Here is a 17,815-nt window from a genome sequence, read left to right as displayed (position 1 = left end):
TTTCATAGTTTTTGATATGTTGCCATTTCTCTACACTACTATTTCAAATACACATTAGTGGCATTTTTTTAGATAAATCTTGGGGCTAGTCTGAGCCTGAGCGCTCGTTAACACAAGAAGTCCCTACTAAAAGGAATGTCCAAACATTTCTAAATAAGGTCATTTTGACTGTTGTTTGTTTGGCACTGATCCTGGTGCCTTCAAACATTTCAGGCTACTTGGCATACCAATTTAGGTTCCAGTGATTATTACAAGGACATTTGGGCAAGGGAATGATTATGTATTTTCTTTTATCTATCATGCTTAAGTGGAAAAATACATAATTAAAACTTGGTGCAAATTTGTTTAAGAGAATGAAATACAAGATACTTCTAACGTTATGATTAAAAAAGAGAGTCTGTGTCATTTTCGTGAACTGCGTGAAACTCAAGCGTTTTATTAAAAAAGGAAGATAATCATGCTTTAAGGAGATCCTAATGCTTTTGTCATATCTCCCCTTCTTACTGTTAAAGTTAGATATAATTCCTCGCGGCACTTCTTTATAGTAGTTAGTAGAAACATTAAGCTTAGCCAATAAAAGGTTGATTAAAAACATTCCTTTGGACTTAATATGTAGCAAAACCCGCATGTTTGCGCACGTTATGTTACTTTAAAAGTTCAGTCTTTGTGTGTGCTGATGTTTGTTTGGATAGCAGAACGGGCTCGAATTCCAAAACATTTACAAATTGATATTCAGTATTAAAAAAATGAACATAGTCTTTTGGCGGGAAATTAAAAATGCCTTATAAACCCAGTTTTTCAAGCACTTTTTCAAATGTACTTTCAGTTTTAAATGATTTTCTGTTATACTTGAAATGTTAATTCCTGATTTGAACTATCTTAATTAAGGATGAAGTCTCACCTCAACGCTATATATCTAACACAGTTTTATGCTTTCAAATGTTATTACCAAATTCCAGTCATAACATATTTTAATGATTTTCAAGCACCAACATGATTATGTGTTACATAAACAAATGATGAATCACCATTGCTTTTGAAAATTGAATTATGTTATCATTTGAATTACAAACTTCTTCAAGTTGCTATTTGGTGTTTGTTCGTAAAAGCAATTAAGAAGTTTCGACATTTTACAGTGGTGAGTGAGTCCCTTTAAAAGGCTGTGTTTTACAATATTAAGCTTTTATCTTCAGTTGTCTTCTAAAGATGAACAGATAAAAAGGGTCGACTTGTATTTGTTCTTGTATATGTAGCTACATGAACCAAAAAAAGTGCAGTTGAGTTTACAATTCCTTGAAAAAATCTCTTCAAAAACGTTTTGTAGAGTCGTTGATATTAAATAAATAACTTTCCTCGCACTTTCGTACTACTGGTACAAAGTACACATGCCTGAATTACACAGTACACAGGTACAAATTTACGTTTATATAAGTTTTCGAAAACTTTCTATTATGTTTAGTTTGTAGATTGGTGTGTAAGATATTTCTATTTGGGACAACCCTACAAAAAAGAATAATTTAAAATAGAATAATATAAATACTTACAACATTTTGCAAACAAATAGTTCAACTTGTACAATATTTGTGCATCATATTGAAGATATTAATATAGTCTGTAGGTTTCAACAGTGTAGATCATTGTCAGATGGCGTTTGGGCGTCGAATTATGTAGTTCATTGTCAGATGACATATTAACGTCGAATAATGAAGATCTTTGTCAGATTGCGTTTGGGCGTCGGATAATGTATGTAGCAAGGTGCATATTTCAGTATTTTATCAGTTTGTGTGTTTGGTATGGTTCTATATCGTATATTGGTTTGTATTGTTTGTGTATCTTCGTGTTTAGTGTTGGGCTACGTGGTTATTGTCCTCTGTGCGTTACTGTCCGTCTATGTCCGTCAATGTCCGTCTATGTCCGAGTGCGTCAGAGCGTGAATACTGGTTATGCGAGTTTGTCTAAATTTATAGAGTTATTGATTGGTTCATAATGCCTTTTCCCCTTTTTCCCGCTTCATTGCACACGCCCCTATTTATATATACACATAAATCATTCCGTTCTGAATCATCATCGATGCAAGTCAAGATTTCAATTGTAACAGTTGTTACTATATTCTTACTTATTTAATATTCGCTCTTATCTTTGAGCTCAAATATTCATTCATATTTAATTATTATTTAGACGTGCCTGGTAAGTTTATTGCTCATAGTTCTTAGAATGTTTTATGTATTTAACCGCGAAGTCTCCCTTGATATATTTACCGATCACTGTCCATTGTCTTTGTATTTTGTGTTATTAATAATATGATTATGTTAGCATATACTTTTATATGTTTTATTATATGTTTTAGGTTTCGTTCGACTACGTATAAATAAAAAAAAAATTCGAACTCCGAAGTTGAGTGGTTTTGTCTTGGCACACCCACACTACATGTAGATCATTGTCAGGTGACATTTTGGCGTTTAAATCTTGAGATCATTGTCAGATGACGCTATGACGTCTCATAATATAGAGCATTGTCAGCTGACGTTTCGACGTCAGATAATGTAGATCATTGTCACATGACATTTTGGGCGTCAAATGATGTAGATCATTGTCAGATGACGTTTTGACGACGAATAATGTAGTTTATTGTCACGTGACATTTTAGGCGTCAAATAATATAGACCATTGTCAGATGACGTTTCGACGTCGAATAATGTAGATCATTGTCTGGTGACATTTTGGCGTTTAATTCTGTAGATCATTGTTAAATGAAGTTTTGACGGCGTTTAATTCTTAAGATCATTGCCAGATGACGCTATGACGTCTCATAATATAGAGCATTGTCAGCTTACGTTTCGACGTCAGATAATGTAGATCATTGTCACATGACATTTTGGGCGTCAAATGATGTAGATCATTGTCAGATGACGTTTTGACGACGAATAATGTAGTTTATTGTCACGTGACATTTTAGGCGTCAAATAATATAGACCATTGTCAGATGACGTTTCGACGTCGAATAATGTAGATCATTGTCTGGTGACATTTTGGCGTTTAATTCTGTAGATCATTGTTAAATGAAGTTTTGACGGCGTTTAATTCTTAAGATCATTGTCAGATGACGCTATGACGTCTCATAATATAGGGCATTGTCAGCTTACGTTTCGACGTCAGATAATGTAGATCATTGTCACATGACATTTTGGGCGTCAAATGATGTAGATCATTGTCAGATGACGTTTTGACGACGAATAATGTAGTTTATTGTCACGTGACATTTTAGGCGTCAAATAATATAGACCATTGTCAGATGACGTTTCGACGTCGAATAATGTAGATCATTGTCTGGTGACATTTTGGCGTTTAATTCTGTAGATCATTGTTAAATGAAGTTTTGACGGCGTTTAATTCTTAAGATCATTGTCAGATGACGCTATGACGTCTCATAATATAGGGCATTGTCAGATGACGTTTCGACGTCGGATAATGTAGATGATTGTCACATGACATTTTGGGCGTCAAATGATGAAGATCTTTGTCAGATGATGTTTTGACGACGAAAAATGTAGTTTATTGTCACATGACATTTTGGGCGTCGAATAATGTAAATCATTGTCAGTTGACGTCGAATAATGTAGATCATTGTCAGATGATATTTGGTCGTCGAATAATGTAGATCATTGTCAGATTAAGTTTTGACGTCGAAAAAAGTAGATCATTGTCAGATGACGTTTTGACGTCTCATAATGTAGATCATTGTCACATGACATTTTGGACGTCGAATAATATAGATTATTGTCAGATGACGTTTTGACGTCGAATAATGTAGACCATTGTCAGATGATATTTGGTCGTCAAATAATGTAGATTTTTGTCAGATGACATTTTGACGTCAAATAATGTAAATCATTGTCAGATGGCCTTTAATCGTTTCTTCATTTTTAATCAATTTACTATTTTGTTTGTAGTTTATGTAAAATGTTTTAGAAAGAAAGTCCTTATCTTCAAAGTTGTGTTCTTTTTCTTCCACAATCTATATGTAGCCAATCTCCCAAATGGAAAAACACAATTAATTATTTGACCGCCGTGGGATAGGTTACAAATTCGAAGTTTTCATTATAAATATGTTTTTCTGAAAAGTCATTGTCAGTCTATCAATATTTTGTATGTTTTTTTTTCTGAAGAAAAAAAACAACATGGGTTTCTTGAACAAAGATAGCAATGAGACGTTTTGAAATAAAAAAATAGCCTATTGGAAAAAGGCAATGTTTATCTCAAAGAAATGATAGTACAACTGTTCAATCAGACGGTTCAAATATTCTGACTGAAAGTTAGACTAGCAGCAAGTATCTTCACCATTTATCGTGAGAATATCATTCAACTTTACTGGAGTAAAATGTCTATGAGCTTATTCATCTTAAACGAGTTAGAAATATTCTGGAAGTAGAAGAGTACTATAGCTGAAACGAAAACAAAGTCAGTAATACTGAAAACCACCTTCACAGAGACCACACCCTTATTGAAGGCATAATGCGTCAATGACCTTGCCATTTTAAAAACATTTTCTTTTGGGTTTTTTACTTTGACTTTTTGCCCGTGCCTGACAGCGTATTGAAAAGTAAGTAGGCGTTCTGCTGTCAAGTTTTTGTTTAGTGTAATATTAATTTGCTGAGTCCTTTCTATTAATACCCAAAACTATTCAGTCGCATACGGGCACTTCCAAGCTGATCAATAGTATCATAATATTAAAATTAAAACCATATATAAATCAAAATAAAATAATGCAGCATTATAATCCTTACAAAGTTGTGGTGGTAGTCATAGTCAATATATCGGTATTAGTTCTTTATGCATGCGACTGTTGCTTATTGTTTTTCTCTTCTGAAGCATTTTTCACAAAACTTTCAGATACTTTCTGATCGTTTATGGTGTAACTCCCGAATTCTACGGCGATAATCTGAAAAAGCTACGTAAAAATACAATGCTTCCTCAAATTAGAAATACTGGTTTAAATTACTTCTTTGAACGAAGGTTATAAAAGTATTTTTCTTCATGATACACGTCATTTAGTCATCTTATTCTCCTACAAAATGAATGTTCAACTTTAGCCTTAATTATTTTTTTCCGATATAAGAATTTTATTACCACCATTTTATTTTCGATAAGGTTGAGCGTAGGAGTCTGCAAATTGTTTTTTTTCTAGGGAATTGAGAGTTATCTTTAAAACCGTTTTCGGCTAGCCGTTGCTGCCTCATATATCGTGGAATTTTCAATTCATTGAATATTGGATTAAATGTTCAAAACATACGTTGTTGTTCTAGCGCAAAAGCTCAAAAGTCCTAGGTATAACGGAAGATGACAATAAAATCCTAGTTGCCCTTTGTGGGGTTGATCTAAAATCGGAGATTTAGAAGGAAGCCGGTTTTATATTGAAATTTATAATGACCACATTATAACGTTGACTATTGACCCCGACATCTTTTTAACATCGAACATTTTACTTTTTCACCGAACCTATCTTTAGATATGTAAATCAAGGTGATTTCATTGGGCTGATTTATTCAAACTATTGTGTCAATTTTAAACAAAATCTGATAAATCATACGCGAAATTCATAAAGAATTCATTTTGACAAAGCGACAGAGATTATAATCTTTGACTGTTCCATTACATTTGTTGATTTTTAAGATTAAAATGAATTATTTCAACTAACGCAATTAGTGTAACAACCTTGTCATCAGTAATTTTGTTTTTCATGAATGTATTATTCGTAAATAGTTAAAGGTTTATCACTCAAAATTAAGTTTGTTATGCATGTAACTGTATTGATTTTAAATACGAGTGCCACTTTCAGCGTAATAAAATAACAGCTAATGCTTTTTGTCACAATAATTTCCGTTCACAAATTGCACTTATAACTTGTTGAAGATAACTTCCTTAATATGAATCGCTCATGGTTTGTAAAATACACCTTTTTCAATTGCGAATATAAGAGTGGAGAATCATAAGGATTCTTAAAACAAAAATATCAAAAGCTGGAACCCTTCAGCAATGTTGATATTTGCTCAAATATCGTCTTTGAAGACCACAATTTTCATTAGCGTTTATAACGCAATTGAAAATTAATTACGGCTGTGGTGTTGCGTAATTGATTGATTGAAATTATCACGTGAAATTATCAATGTGTCCTTAAAAGGTCAACATATCCACCACTTTTGTTAACGTCCCGGTGGCCATGTGGAGCAGGCGGCTGTTCTGTTTCTGTTTTTCTTGACGTAAAGTCACGGCGTGGGTTCGAACCCCATTAAAACAAAAACTCTTTTTTTACACTATAACTGTATTTTTTCTGCAATTTCAATATCATAGAGTGAAAAATGATAAATTAAGTGTTTTCATATGCATTACCGGGATATCTAATTTTTGAGTAAGTCACTTTAAGTATTCATAACTACGTATAAAGGAAATTAGCTGGGTGGTTATTTATAGGCTCGGACTTGAAACGCGTACTATCTAACCCCCAGCCTCTTGTACAAAAGGCGGACAGTTATGCCACTAAACCATTCTCATTATTGTGGGTATTGATCCTTAGAACATTTTGGATAAAGGGCGGACACCTATATTACTAGCCCACTCTCACAAAGGTAGGGATCGAACCCACAAATAATTATGTTAGAGGCGGACATATTTACCACTAGAGCACTACCAACAGCTTTAAGAAGGATTGGTCGTCCATAAACAGTCCTATCCGATCAGAAGTCAATCATTTTTGTACATCATTTTTCAAAGGGTCACGCACGAGAAAGGGATTAAACAATATAGGTCATGAACCCTAGAAAGTCAAGGTGCATTACAAAGATTTCAGTAGTAGAAAACTAGGTGGAGCAATCTTAGTAAAACTAAGATTTAGCTCCTTTTGCTGGGGAGCAATCTTAGTTTTTTGTTATCGTATATGGTCTATGGGAAATAACTCGTACAATGGAGTACATAGGTGTATACAAGAGTGATGTACCTGTGAACTATGGGTTTTCGGTTTAGTGTGTCATATGAAGATGGGGGAGGGGCGTACTTTTGTCGAGAGCCGTTACGGGTGATATGATATGATTTAGTCATTGTTTTTTTATAAATGAAACGGTTGTTTATGTTTTGGCTTCATTGATGCCGAGTTTGATCTATCGTCAGTACTACGCGGTGTCAGTATAAACACAATATTTGGTGTATGGGAAATAACTTTTACATACCAGTACATGTGTCTTGTTTTTAGAGCATTATTTTCACTTTACTTACTCATAAGAAGAGAAACATTATATAAGCTTTTAGTTTTTTTAATTTTGTTTTTAATGAAATGCTTAGTTATACCTATTAATATGTGTGCATTATTGTGTTTTGTATATGTGCTTACATATGTTTTAAAAGGTTTGTATTTACTTAATAAAAACAGCTCAAACTAAACTTGTTTTGGTTATACAAGTGCGTGTTAGACATGACATACTTATAAAAGTATATTCGACCTACTATTAAAATAATTTAAATATTATCTGATATTTCACACGTTTTTGGAAATGACTTGTATTATAAAAATAATTTATGAAATAGCGATACTGACATTCATAATAATTGTGGGTCATGTATCATTACTAATCTGAGTTTCAAATCAGAAATATATGTAAATTATATTACTGTTTATGAAAAGCGTTATTATATCATTAAATAAAATTGTATAAATTAAACATTATATGGTATAATTTAAACATTACATTACCATGAGAATTAAACATCTTCGTTAGATATGAAAGTATTACATTTTAACATACCATCATTTTTGAAAAGTCACTATGATAACCCTTTTTTTAATTGAAAAATAAAATTGTGTTACGGTTACTGGATGTCTCACATTTATGATTTTTAACCTATATATTTTCATCAGTGTACATTTAACCTTTGTTAAGTGAGGATGGCTAACCAACATTTTTCCATCGTGTTAACACAGCTTTTAAAGTGCCAGGTGGAAAACAGCCTGCTTTGCCACAAGGTGTGTTTTTTGTTGTTGTTTTTTACGATTTGTCAACTTATTTATTATATTAGAATTAAAATATCCTTTACATTATTTTTTTTTAGGAAAGACAATTACTTACTAAGCTAGTTTTAGTATACCTAATATGATGATATTAAATTTGTGGGAATTTTGGTATGTTTATCTTTTTTTTTTTTTACCCGATTTGGTATTTGGTGGTTTGCCTCTTTAAGTTGTAAGCTTTTTATTGTAACTTTTTTAGAATGCTGCCTTAGAAAGAGAGATTGGTTCTTTAAAAGAACAAAATGCTGTTTTACAACAGCAAGGAACAATAATTGAACAAGTAAGTTGATTTTGCTGTTATTGAACCGACTGTGTGATTATAATCTGCTTTACTGAATTATTGAACAATTTAAAGTTATTTTTATTTTACTTCATGTGTAACATTTGAAAACCCAATTTGTTATGCCAAGACAGAATTAAGTCATAATGCATTAAAATACACACATTGATCAATTTAAATTTACAAGTAGGAAATTGTTTTGCAAACCACAACCAGATTCTTAATGTTTATTGCTGTTGTTTTTTCAGTTAGAAACCGTGAGATCTCAATTATTGGGGATTCAACAATATATGGAAACTGAAAGGGAAAAGGAGAGGTGGGTTTTTTAAATATTTTTATTAAGGATGATACCTTTAGAAAATATAACATCTTTTTAAATACAACAACTTAAATGAAACTTAAAAACAGTTAACAAACATTAACGTGACAATAAACTTTTGTTTTAAAAAATACCCTTTTATACCGAATAATACTGTTATTGATAGAAAATTGACAAAAATGGATGTGATTGATTTTAGAATTAATGAAAAAATATTTACATCGGTAAAGGATGTAAAATGAACATGACAATGTTATGAGGTAAAATGTTGACATGCAAAAGATATATGATGGGATATATGAGGTAGAATATATACGACATACAAAATATATGAAGTAGTATATGAGATTATATTAAAAACAGAATAGATACTAAACCGTATAAAATAAGGTTATCAAAGTAAAAATACCTATGATAATTATTTTTACATCCACAAGTATAAAATACATGAAATGTGATTTTATTGCAGTATCCAGAAGAACAAAACCCGAAATGTCTATCCGGTATGTAACAACATGTTATATTGAAAATAGAAGTTCAAAATTAGTTTTCAGTTAAAAAAAAAAAAAATTAAATGGATCATACATGAATACAAGATTAAATCAAGAGCAAGTTGGAACTAACACTGTAACTATGCATATGTATAACAACAGAAATAACACTAATGAAAAAAAAAAACAACAACTAACAATAGGAACAAAATAATACAACCAGTTTTGTGCTTAACCTAAATGCTTCCCATTTTAAGTGATTATCATAAAAAAAATATTAGGTGTACAATGAAGCTTTACATTTTTTTTATTTTTTATATATATACATTTGGGATATACACAACAAAGTGGGGAGCTTACAACATATTAAAAACAACATTAAAAGTAGACACAACACAAGTAATAAAACAGGTTAAAAATAATATGTATTTTGTAGGTGTCCGAACCATACATCATCGTGGAGCAAATAGACAACCAAACTGTGAGGGTTGAACCTAACAAAATGGAACAGCAGTAAGTGTTTTCACAAGTTCACTTTTGGAATGTGTTTAAAAGATTATTTATTGGAATGTAACAACCCTATTGTGTTATAAAATATAGGCCATAATGTTACTAGAAGAATTGATGACATTTAATTATAGCATGTACAATAATACAAAACCACCATTTTCTATATTTTTACATAGCAAAGTTATTCTACATGTATTAGTCTGTAATGATTTTAAAAAATGTTATTTTATGTGATATAGTATATAATTTTACAACATGCATGCCCACACATTAATAAATTGTATCAATGTTTTACAGTATTGAATTATTTTACAGTTAGTAAGCAGCATAAAAAAAAAAAAAGAACATCCCAGAACTAAAAAATAAGGTAATTTTGCTACATTTTCATAATTAACGTTTTAAAAAAAATAATCATGAAATGATATGATATTGTAATACACAGTAGAATTTCACTGATAAACACAACACCAGTTCTATAAGTACCAAGACACAGACAATAATATTAAATATTACCATTGATAAACTGATTTGAAATCAAATGATGTAGATTTAATATCAGATATGTTGTTAGACATTTAGATTAAATATCAGCTTTATCAGTCTGCTATTCTATTTATTATTTCGTTTTGTGATCCTGTTCATCCAATACATAATATATCAAATATTTTTATAGATATTGGTACACAAACATTTTATAGATATTGGTAGATAAAGTACAACTGATAAACACAACACCTAGATGAATCAGGATCCAGCAATTATTAAATCTAGTTACTATTGATATGTTAATTGAATGATGATGAATGATTTCAAATGATATATGGTATTAACTCATTTTTGTTTTTTTGATCTTGTTCTTTGACTTATTGGTTTTGTTTCAGTTTCAACAACGGCAGTAACTTCATCAGATGCAACCGCTGCAACTACGTTTCCTTCCTCATTAATTGACACAACAGCTACATCCTCATCAACTGTCACATTTTCAACTGTCGCAACAGCTGCAACTACGTTTCTTTCCTGATCAATTGTTACAACAGCTACATCCTCTATAACTGACACATTTTCAATGTCATTTTCTGTTCTTGTTGAAACCGTACTATTTAGTAGGAACGAGGCGTTACCAAATTTTATTTTTTTAATTTTCCGTCTAAACAGTATTAATATTAACACCATCAAGAATACACTGGTACCAGCTGTGACTCCTGTACCGATGACTGAAAACAATAGTAATTGTATGCATTAAAAATATTGTTCTGTATTAATACATTTTGAAGAAAATAGACTGAAAGTTACAATTGTGAAAATTCAACATTATATTTAGAACTGTGTAAATTCAATATTATCTTCAGAGCTATCCATATCTTCATAAATATTATTTGTTGAAAGCCAGGTTCTGAGTTCAATTTGATCAGTTTGATTTAAAGCTTGTAAATAATCATTATCGTTTATTACAGTGTCAGTTTGTCTAAATATTGGTGGAAGGTTAATCTTATACTTGAAAAATTTCAGCTTTACATTAATGTTTGAAAAGCTATGTTTGATCCACTTACTCAGAGCTATTATTATAATGAAAAGAACAACACTACTTATATATAGTATTATATAATGAGGAAATGGGTTGTTTGTGTTGATTGGAGACATTGTGAAAGAATGAGACGGATTATGCGAATACATGTCAGTGTGTGCAATGGTTGTTGAAATGTTTTTAGCCTGTTTAGATTTTGCTGAAAGTAGAAATCATATTGTACATTAGAGGAAATAGATATAATTTATAAAGCAAAGAATATTGAAAATAATGGGAAACAATCAAATTATAAATGAATATAACAAGTCTTGGACTCTAGAACATATAAAAAAAAAATAAGATACAAGAAGTTATTACTATAAATTTTAAAAACATGAAATACTTACTGGCATTCAATAACACTTCATTGAAGGTCTTGTCATGTGTAGTTTGTGTAGTGCCAGCAGTGACGGTGGTAGAATTTGTACCAGTACCTACAGCGGTAGACTTTGTACCAGTACCTAAGAGATATAAAATCATTTCAATACTATATAATTTCATTATTCAACATGATTTGAGACATACAATGATGGTTTACGGTTACCGTTGAGGGTCTCATGTATTCACTAAGTTTATCTTATAACCTCATTTGAAAGTTTTACAACATGACAAAAATGGAGATTTATATTTGATATTTGTAAATAGAATATATTTGTTATATCTAATAAAAGAAATAACAACATAAGATGTGTTAACTATTTTGTTATATTTAATAAAAGAAATAAAACATAATATCAATTACCGTGTGTAGTTTGTGTAGTGCCAGCAGTGACGGTGGTAGACTTTGTACCAGTACCTACAGCGGTAGAATTTGTACCAGTACCTACAGCGGTAGACTTTGTACCAGTACCTAAGAGATATAAAATCATTTCAATACTATATAATTTCATTATTCAACATGATTTGAGACATACAATGATGGTTTACGGTTACCGTTGAGGGTCTCATGTATTCACTAAGTTTATCTTATAACCTCATTTGAAAGTTTTACAACATGACAAAAATGGAGATTTATATTTGATATTTGTAAATAGAATATATTTGTTATATCTAATAAAAGAAATAACAACATAAGATGTGTTAACTATTTTGTTATATTTAATAAAAGAAATAAAACATAATATCAATTACCGTGTGTAGTTTGTGTAGTGCCAGCAGTGACGGTGGTAGACTTTGTACCAGTACCTACAGCGGTAGACTTTGTACCAGTACCTACAGCGGTAGACTTTGTACCAGTACCTACAGCGGTAGACTTTGTACCAATACCTACAGCGGTAGACTTTGTACCAGTACCTAAGAGATATAAAATCATTTTAATACTATATAATTCCGTTATTCAACATGATTTGAGACATACAATGATGGTTTACGGTTACCATTGAGGGTCTCATGTATTTACTAAGTTTATCTTATAACCTCATTTGAAAGTTTTACAACATGACAAAATCGATATTTAATAAAAGAAATAAAACATAATATCAGTTACCGTGTGAAGTTTTTGTAGGTTTTGCGGTGTCAGCAGTGACTGTGGTCAACTTTGTATCAGTACCTATGAAATATAAAATCAATTCAATACTATGGAAATGGTTAATTAACTTTTTAAAATATACTGTAACATTTTTTATGGTGTGTTAATGCTGCTATGAATGATGGTTTTTCACTGAAGATTTGTTATACAACACACAAAAACAACAACAACAACAAAAAAAAAAAACAATCAAAAACATTACTTACTGCAGCATGTTTTTTCACTGCCGACAACTTTCACACAGCCGCAAATAATGTGACTACAATTTATGATCCAATCTTGTAATTCAATTTCCGTTGAGTTCGATTTATTGTTACAAAAGTTGAATGAAGCTGTCTCTGCAAACTGTTCACTAATTATGTATCTATCGTGGTACATTGTGGGAGTATAAACTCCCGGACCCCTATACACTAAAGTACAGATATCGGAATCATCACATAATTCATCTCCAGAAAAAGCAGTAAGTTGAGCATTGATGATGACAATGCAGATACATAAAGAGGTGGGTAAAAGCCACGCCATTTTCTTTGACCTTGAACTTCTCTTTGAGTCAAATCGGTTAATATTAAAACGGGGAGGAGCACACAACAGTTTCTTGTAGACTGTGTACATTCAGAATACCACATATGTATAGGAGGTGTATACAAATCAAATCAAATCAAATCAAATTTTATTTTTAGTCGATACAGCACAACGAGGAAACATTAGCTATGAATAGCTATTAACCGACTATATGTATATTTTAATAAGCATGTATAACACACAAAGAAATATAATAACATTAGTGAACATAATTAATTATTAAAAATTTTACATAAATAAATAAATGCGTAATAATAATTTAGCGCATTAAAAACACAGGTTCATACATAGATTAAATACATACAGTAAGGTAGTTACGTGTCATTGTTTGTTATGATAGAGAATTAACAAATATTTGTAGCTGCCGTGTTACAAACTGATAAGCCCTACGTCTGTCATGGCATATTCCAGCTTGGCTTATATCGTCGAAACGTCCCGTGCGAAGGAGGATGTGAATATGATCGTGATTAAACAGTTGGGTAACATGCGGTCTCATAATGTTTAACCCATCCAAAAAATGGAACCAATAATTCCAGTTCCTTCGCGCCCTTTGGCTATGTCTATGGTCCAAGTTAGTGGATGGGAAGTATCCAGCGGGAAGTGGGAGAGCTGCTCCACCTGACGCATTAGGTTCCAGAAACAAATTGAATATCGGCGAAGTCTGTCCGTATCTTTGCATTGAAGAAGGGATAACCGTTGGTAATGGAGCATAGGCTGGTAGATCCCAGTTAAACACGTGACGGCAAAAAGGACAACTAGTCAACCTTTTAAAGCATTTTTTGCAAACTAGACCGGTGCATTGACAAGTATTTTTAAAATAAATTTCAGCTTCTTCATAGCATATTCCACATTCTTCCATCCAAAGTTCTTGAAACATAATTGTTGATATGGAAAATACAAACAAAAACAAAAAATGTATTAAATATGAAGTAGAACCTCTCAAATATATTTTAGTATAAGCTCTCAAACTATTTTCAAAACTTTAAGTATACGTGTATGGTGCTTTTTATAGTACTTTACTTATTGACAGAAACTACTCTCATTTACATTTATTTGTTAAACATTATATTGAAGATGATACTTATCGTTGAATAATGTTAAAATTAACATGTTTAAAAAAATAATAGCTGGGTGTTTTCTTATGACATGGAAACGGTATTTTTATGAGAATCAGGTGTTTGTGTAGACTTATTGACGCCATTTACTTACATTAAAAATGTAAGTTATACCTTATCGCTGGATAATGTTTTAATTTACATTTTTTAATAATAGCAGGTGTTTTCCAATTATATAGTAATGGTAATTTTAATGGGAATCAGGTGTTTGTGTAGACTTATTGGCACCATCTACTCCCATTAAAAAATGTATGTTAGACCTTATCGCTCTCGCTTCTAAAGACGTCAGGAAGAGTTATTACATTTAAATGGTTTAATGCTTCGGTAACTGTTTGAGATCTGATAACACTTATCGTCATTAACTAGGTTGAGAAGAAAATCAAAATAAAGTAATAGATAAAAAAAATAATGACATTTTTAATGATATGGGATAGATGATAGCATCTATGATTACCATTTGAATAGTGTGATGTGTTTTAACAGCCATACAGACGATCACTATTTCATTAAAATAACAATACGTTGAATAACTTACCTATAAATTTCTTAATGGTATCGGGTATTATTACTTTAATTAATATTAGAGTTAACCATTTCATTTCCATAACTTAGATGTTGTCACTTCATTTGAATGAGGTCAGGTGTTTTGATAGATTATAGAGGCTAACTATTTCTATTAAAATGTAAATAACTTAGATGTTATCACTTCATAACTTAAAAATTTACATTTTCCTATGACAGCAGGTGTCCTTAATCATTTGAAAGCTTTAACACGCCTACTGATATGAGTAGTTGACAACGGAGGTATATATAAGTGGAGTAGATTACTCTTATCCACACATATCCACTCAAAGGTGATATACTTTTTCGTGAAATAGTTTCGTTTTTTCTTTTTAATAAAAACTTTCGAACACCTTTAAAAAAAGGCAATGAACACACCACTGAGGATAAATTTCGGCTTTAATAAGTGCGTTTCTGCAAAGAAAAATGGGCAATATATGAATGTATACATCAATGACAACGTTTTTGAAGACGGGAAGCTGGTGAAGGAAAAATCCAAATTCCTGTGGTTAAAGTGGAAGGAAGCCATCGCCTTAAGGGATGCTATCAACACCTTGGAAGAGAAGTTGATGTGTCAGGAAGTTGGAGCAATTGAACAGCATGTGGTATGTTTTGCATTTTAAAAAATTACTATAATACAACGCAATAAAGTATGTAATATTATGTGATTTATGTAACTTAATAAGCATTCTAAAATGATTTTAAAAAAAAACAAAAAACAAAAAAAAAACCTCTAGACTAAGTGTATATTTATATTTATTTTAGGAGACTGCTAACGTTGTAGGCAGTGGAATTTCTGCAGGTGGCGGAAAAAGCAAAGTATGTGCTACGACGAGTGGAAAGCGCATTAACCCGTATTAAGATGAATGTTTTAAACACGATGTTCTTATAAACAATGGATAGGTGTGGCATATGCAGCAGCGGAAGGATAACCGTCTTGAGACAATCTGGGTATATTTCTCCTGCTAGACAAGCTATAAAACTTTGTCGTTGTTTTCAATGTCGAAAATACTTTATCGCTCTTTTTACTTGTGTGGATATAATTCATGATCAAGGACTTCTCGACGTCGTTATGTATTTACCTATTAGAAATAGACAACATGGATTTACCCTTTTTAGGGAAATAGTTAACGCTCCTATATGTGATTAAATTTTATAGCAATAAAAAACATGTGTGATGTTTTTGACACTGGAGACTGTCCGTCAAGAATTTTAATAACTTCAAATAACATGTGTTTTGAACGGTTACGGCGATATTTGGAAGAAAACTTTATATATTTTGATACAATTTTGTTTCCTAATTTTAGTAGTGGTATTTTGTTGTATTCATCTAAAGCCAGAGAAGACTGTGCTGCTATTGTTAAGACTATTTGTAAACTCGCTGCGAGCGAAGGATTTTGTGTTCATGAATATGTATTGAATGAGTGTATGCTAACTGAACCTGTTGCAAGTGAATGTGATAGCACATCCTAAATGTTTTGTACAGTTGGGTTTCATTGTTTTATTATTATTAAAGGACATCTTATGTTAAAGTGTAAAGAATGTCAGACTGGTGTGTATATTTGTAATGTATGTTTTTTTCGAGTAAAACGCGGTCATAAAATACTATCCAAAGAGTTTAAAGATGTCGCTTGGTTTCAAAAATGTTTAACCTGCCATAATCTAGAAGTATGGGAAAAAACTGATGTTTTATTACATGAGCAATAATGTCCTTTTACGTAGAAGATAACATACGATTTTGCTTGTCATGTATGAAAAGACAAAGGACCTATTTAGTAGAACAACGTTTATCTAATAAAGTCACTGCGATTAGGATATGCGCGAGTTGTAGAACTAATGTACACGATTCCTTGCTATGTTATGAGGTTCTTTAACACTAAATGTGGATGACGGGAGGCATTCAACCAATGAGAATCTAAAATAAGTTGAGAGGAGGAGCTTTACTTTCATCACGTAGTTACGACCTCAAAAGCATTTTTCATTTTTTGAGAGGAAAACGATTGAGGATGAGCACAATGAAAGTGATCAAGGATAATTTAAAGACTATCTACTGCGCTCCTTGCAAGGTGTGGATGACGGAATTTTACGTTTCTCGTCATATCAAAAGCAGATCGCATTTTACCAAAAAACATTTTGAAAAGGATGTTTCGCAAAAGAAACCTTCATCATCGAGAAAGCGCGCCAAAAGTTCCTCGCAATCTAGCGCTAATCTGAAACACAAAACACTCGAGAAAACATCGGAGCATGAACATTATATCATACAAGGCAAGTCTATGGAAAAATGTAATTCGGGACAGGACAATTTAGGATCCAACCAGTCAACAAACGTTGAAAATACTGCTGAAATAGAACATAATGAATTACAACTAACTGAGATTGAAGAACTGCCACAAAATGTGTTAGGCCTTCCCGGCATTGATGAGTATTGGAATTTTGATGACACTTTGCTTGATCAGGACGATGGTATTAATTCAACCGTGGAACAATTACCATTTGTGGTTGTAAATGAGGACAACGGACTTCCCATCAAAGTGGTCAGTGGCGTTGCGAAGTGCGTAAATCCTCACTGCAACCAAATGTCATACTATCAATGTCACCAGTGTAATCCTGCTACTTACACAGACTACCAACAGTGGTAAACGTAGTGATTTAAAACGTCAAAGATGAATGAAAGTGAAACTTATTTTTTCGGATGTAAAGTGAAATACAACCATTATACAAAGTACCTGAGTCGTTTAATCACATTTGAAACATGGCCTACACAAATGAAACAGGATAAATATGAATTAGCAAGGGCGGGGTTCTTTTA

At 31.8% G+C, this 17,815-nt stretch overlaps 3 protein-coding genes across 5 annotated transcripts in view; 1 reads left to right on the top strand and 2 right to left on the bottom strand.

The window, feature by feature from the left end:
* The window catches only part of LOC128206060 (uncharacterized), a 108,625-nt gene that overhangs the window by 30,345 nt on the left and 60,465 nt on the right, over positions 1-17,815 (bottom strand). The gene's annotated exons all lie outside the window — the stretch shown is intronic.
* LOC128206059 (mucin-22-like) lies at positions 8,676-13,278 on the bottom strand. The gene is made up of 6 exons (XM_052908191.1): positions 12,955-13,278; positions 12,707-12,769; positions 12,352-12,513; positions 11,963-12,070; positions 11,568-11,681; positions 8,676-10,870 (listed from the first exon to the last, which is right to left on the bottom strand). The coding sequence occupies exons 1-6, from the start codon at positions 13,268-13,270 to the stop codon at positions 10,488-10,490; spliced, it is 1,146 nt and encodes a 381-aa protein (XP_052764151.1). The 5' UTR covers positions 13,271-13,278; the 3' UTR covers positions 8,676-10,487.
* Positions 15,333-16,624, top strand: LOC128206061 (uncharacterized). The gene is made up of 2 exons (XM_052908194.1): positions 15,333-15,611; positions 15,772-16,624. Exons 1-2 carry the CDS (start codon positions 15,375-15,377, stop codon positions 15,865-15,867), a joined length of 333 nt encoding a protein of 110 aa, XP_052764154.1. The 5' UTR covers positions 15,333-15,374; the 3' UTR covers positions 15,868-16,624.

Source organism: Mya arenaria, chromosome 10 (assembly GCF_026914265.1).
Source record: "Mya arenaria isolate MELC-2E11 chromosome 10, ASM2691426v1".
Classification (NCBI taxonomy): domain Eukaryota; kingdom Metazoa; phylum Mollusca; class Bivalvia; order Myida; family Myidae; genus Mya; species Mya arenaria.
This window is presented reverse-complemented; position numbering and strand designations above follow the sequence as displayed.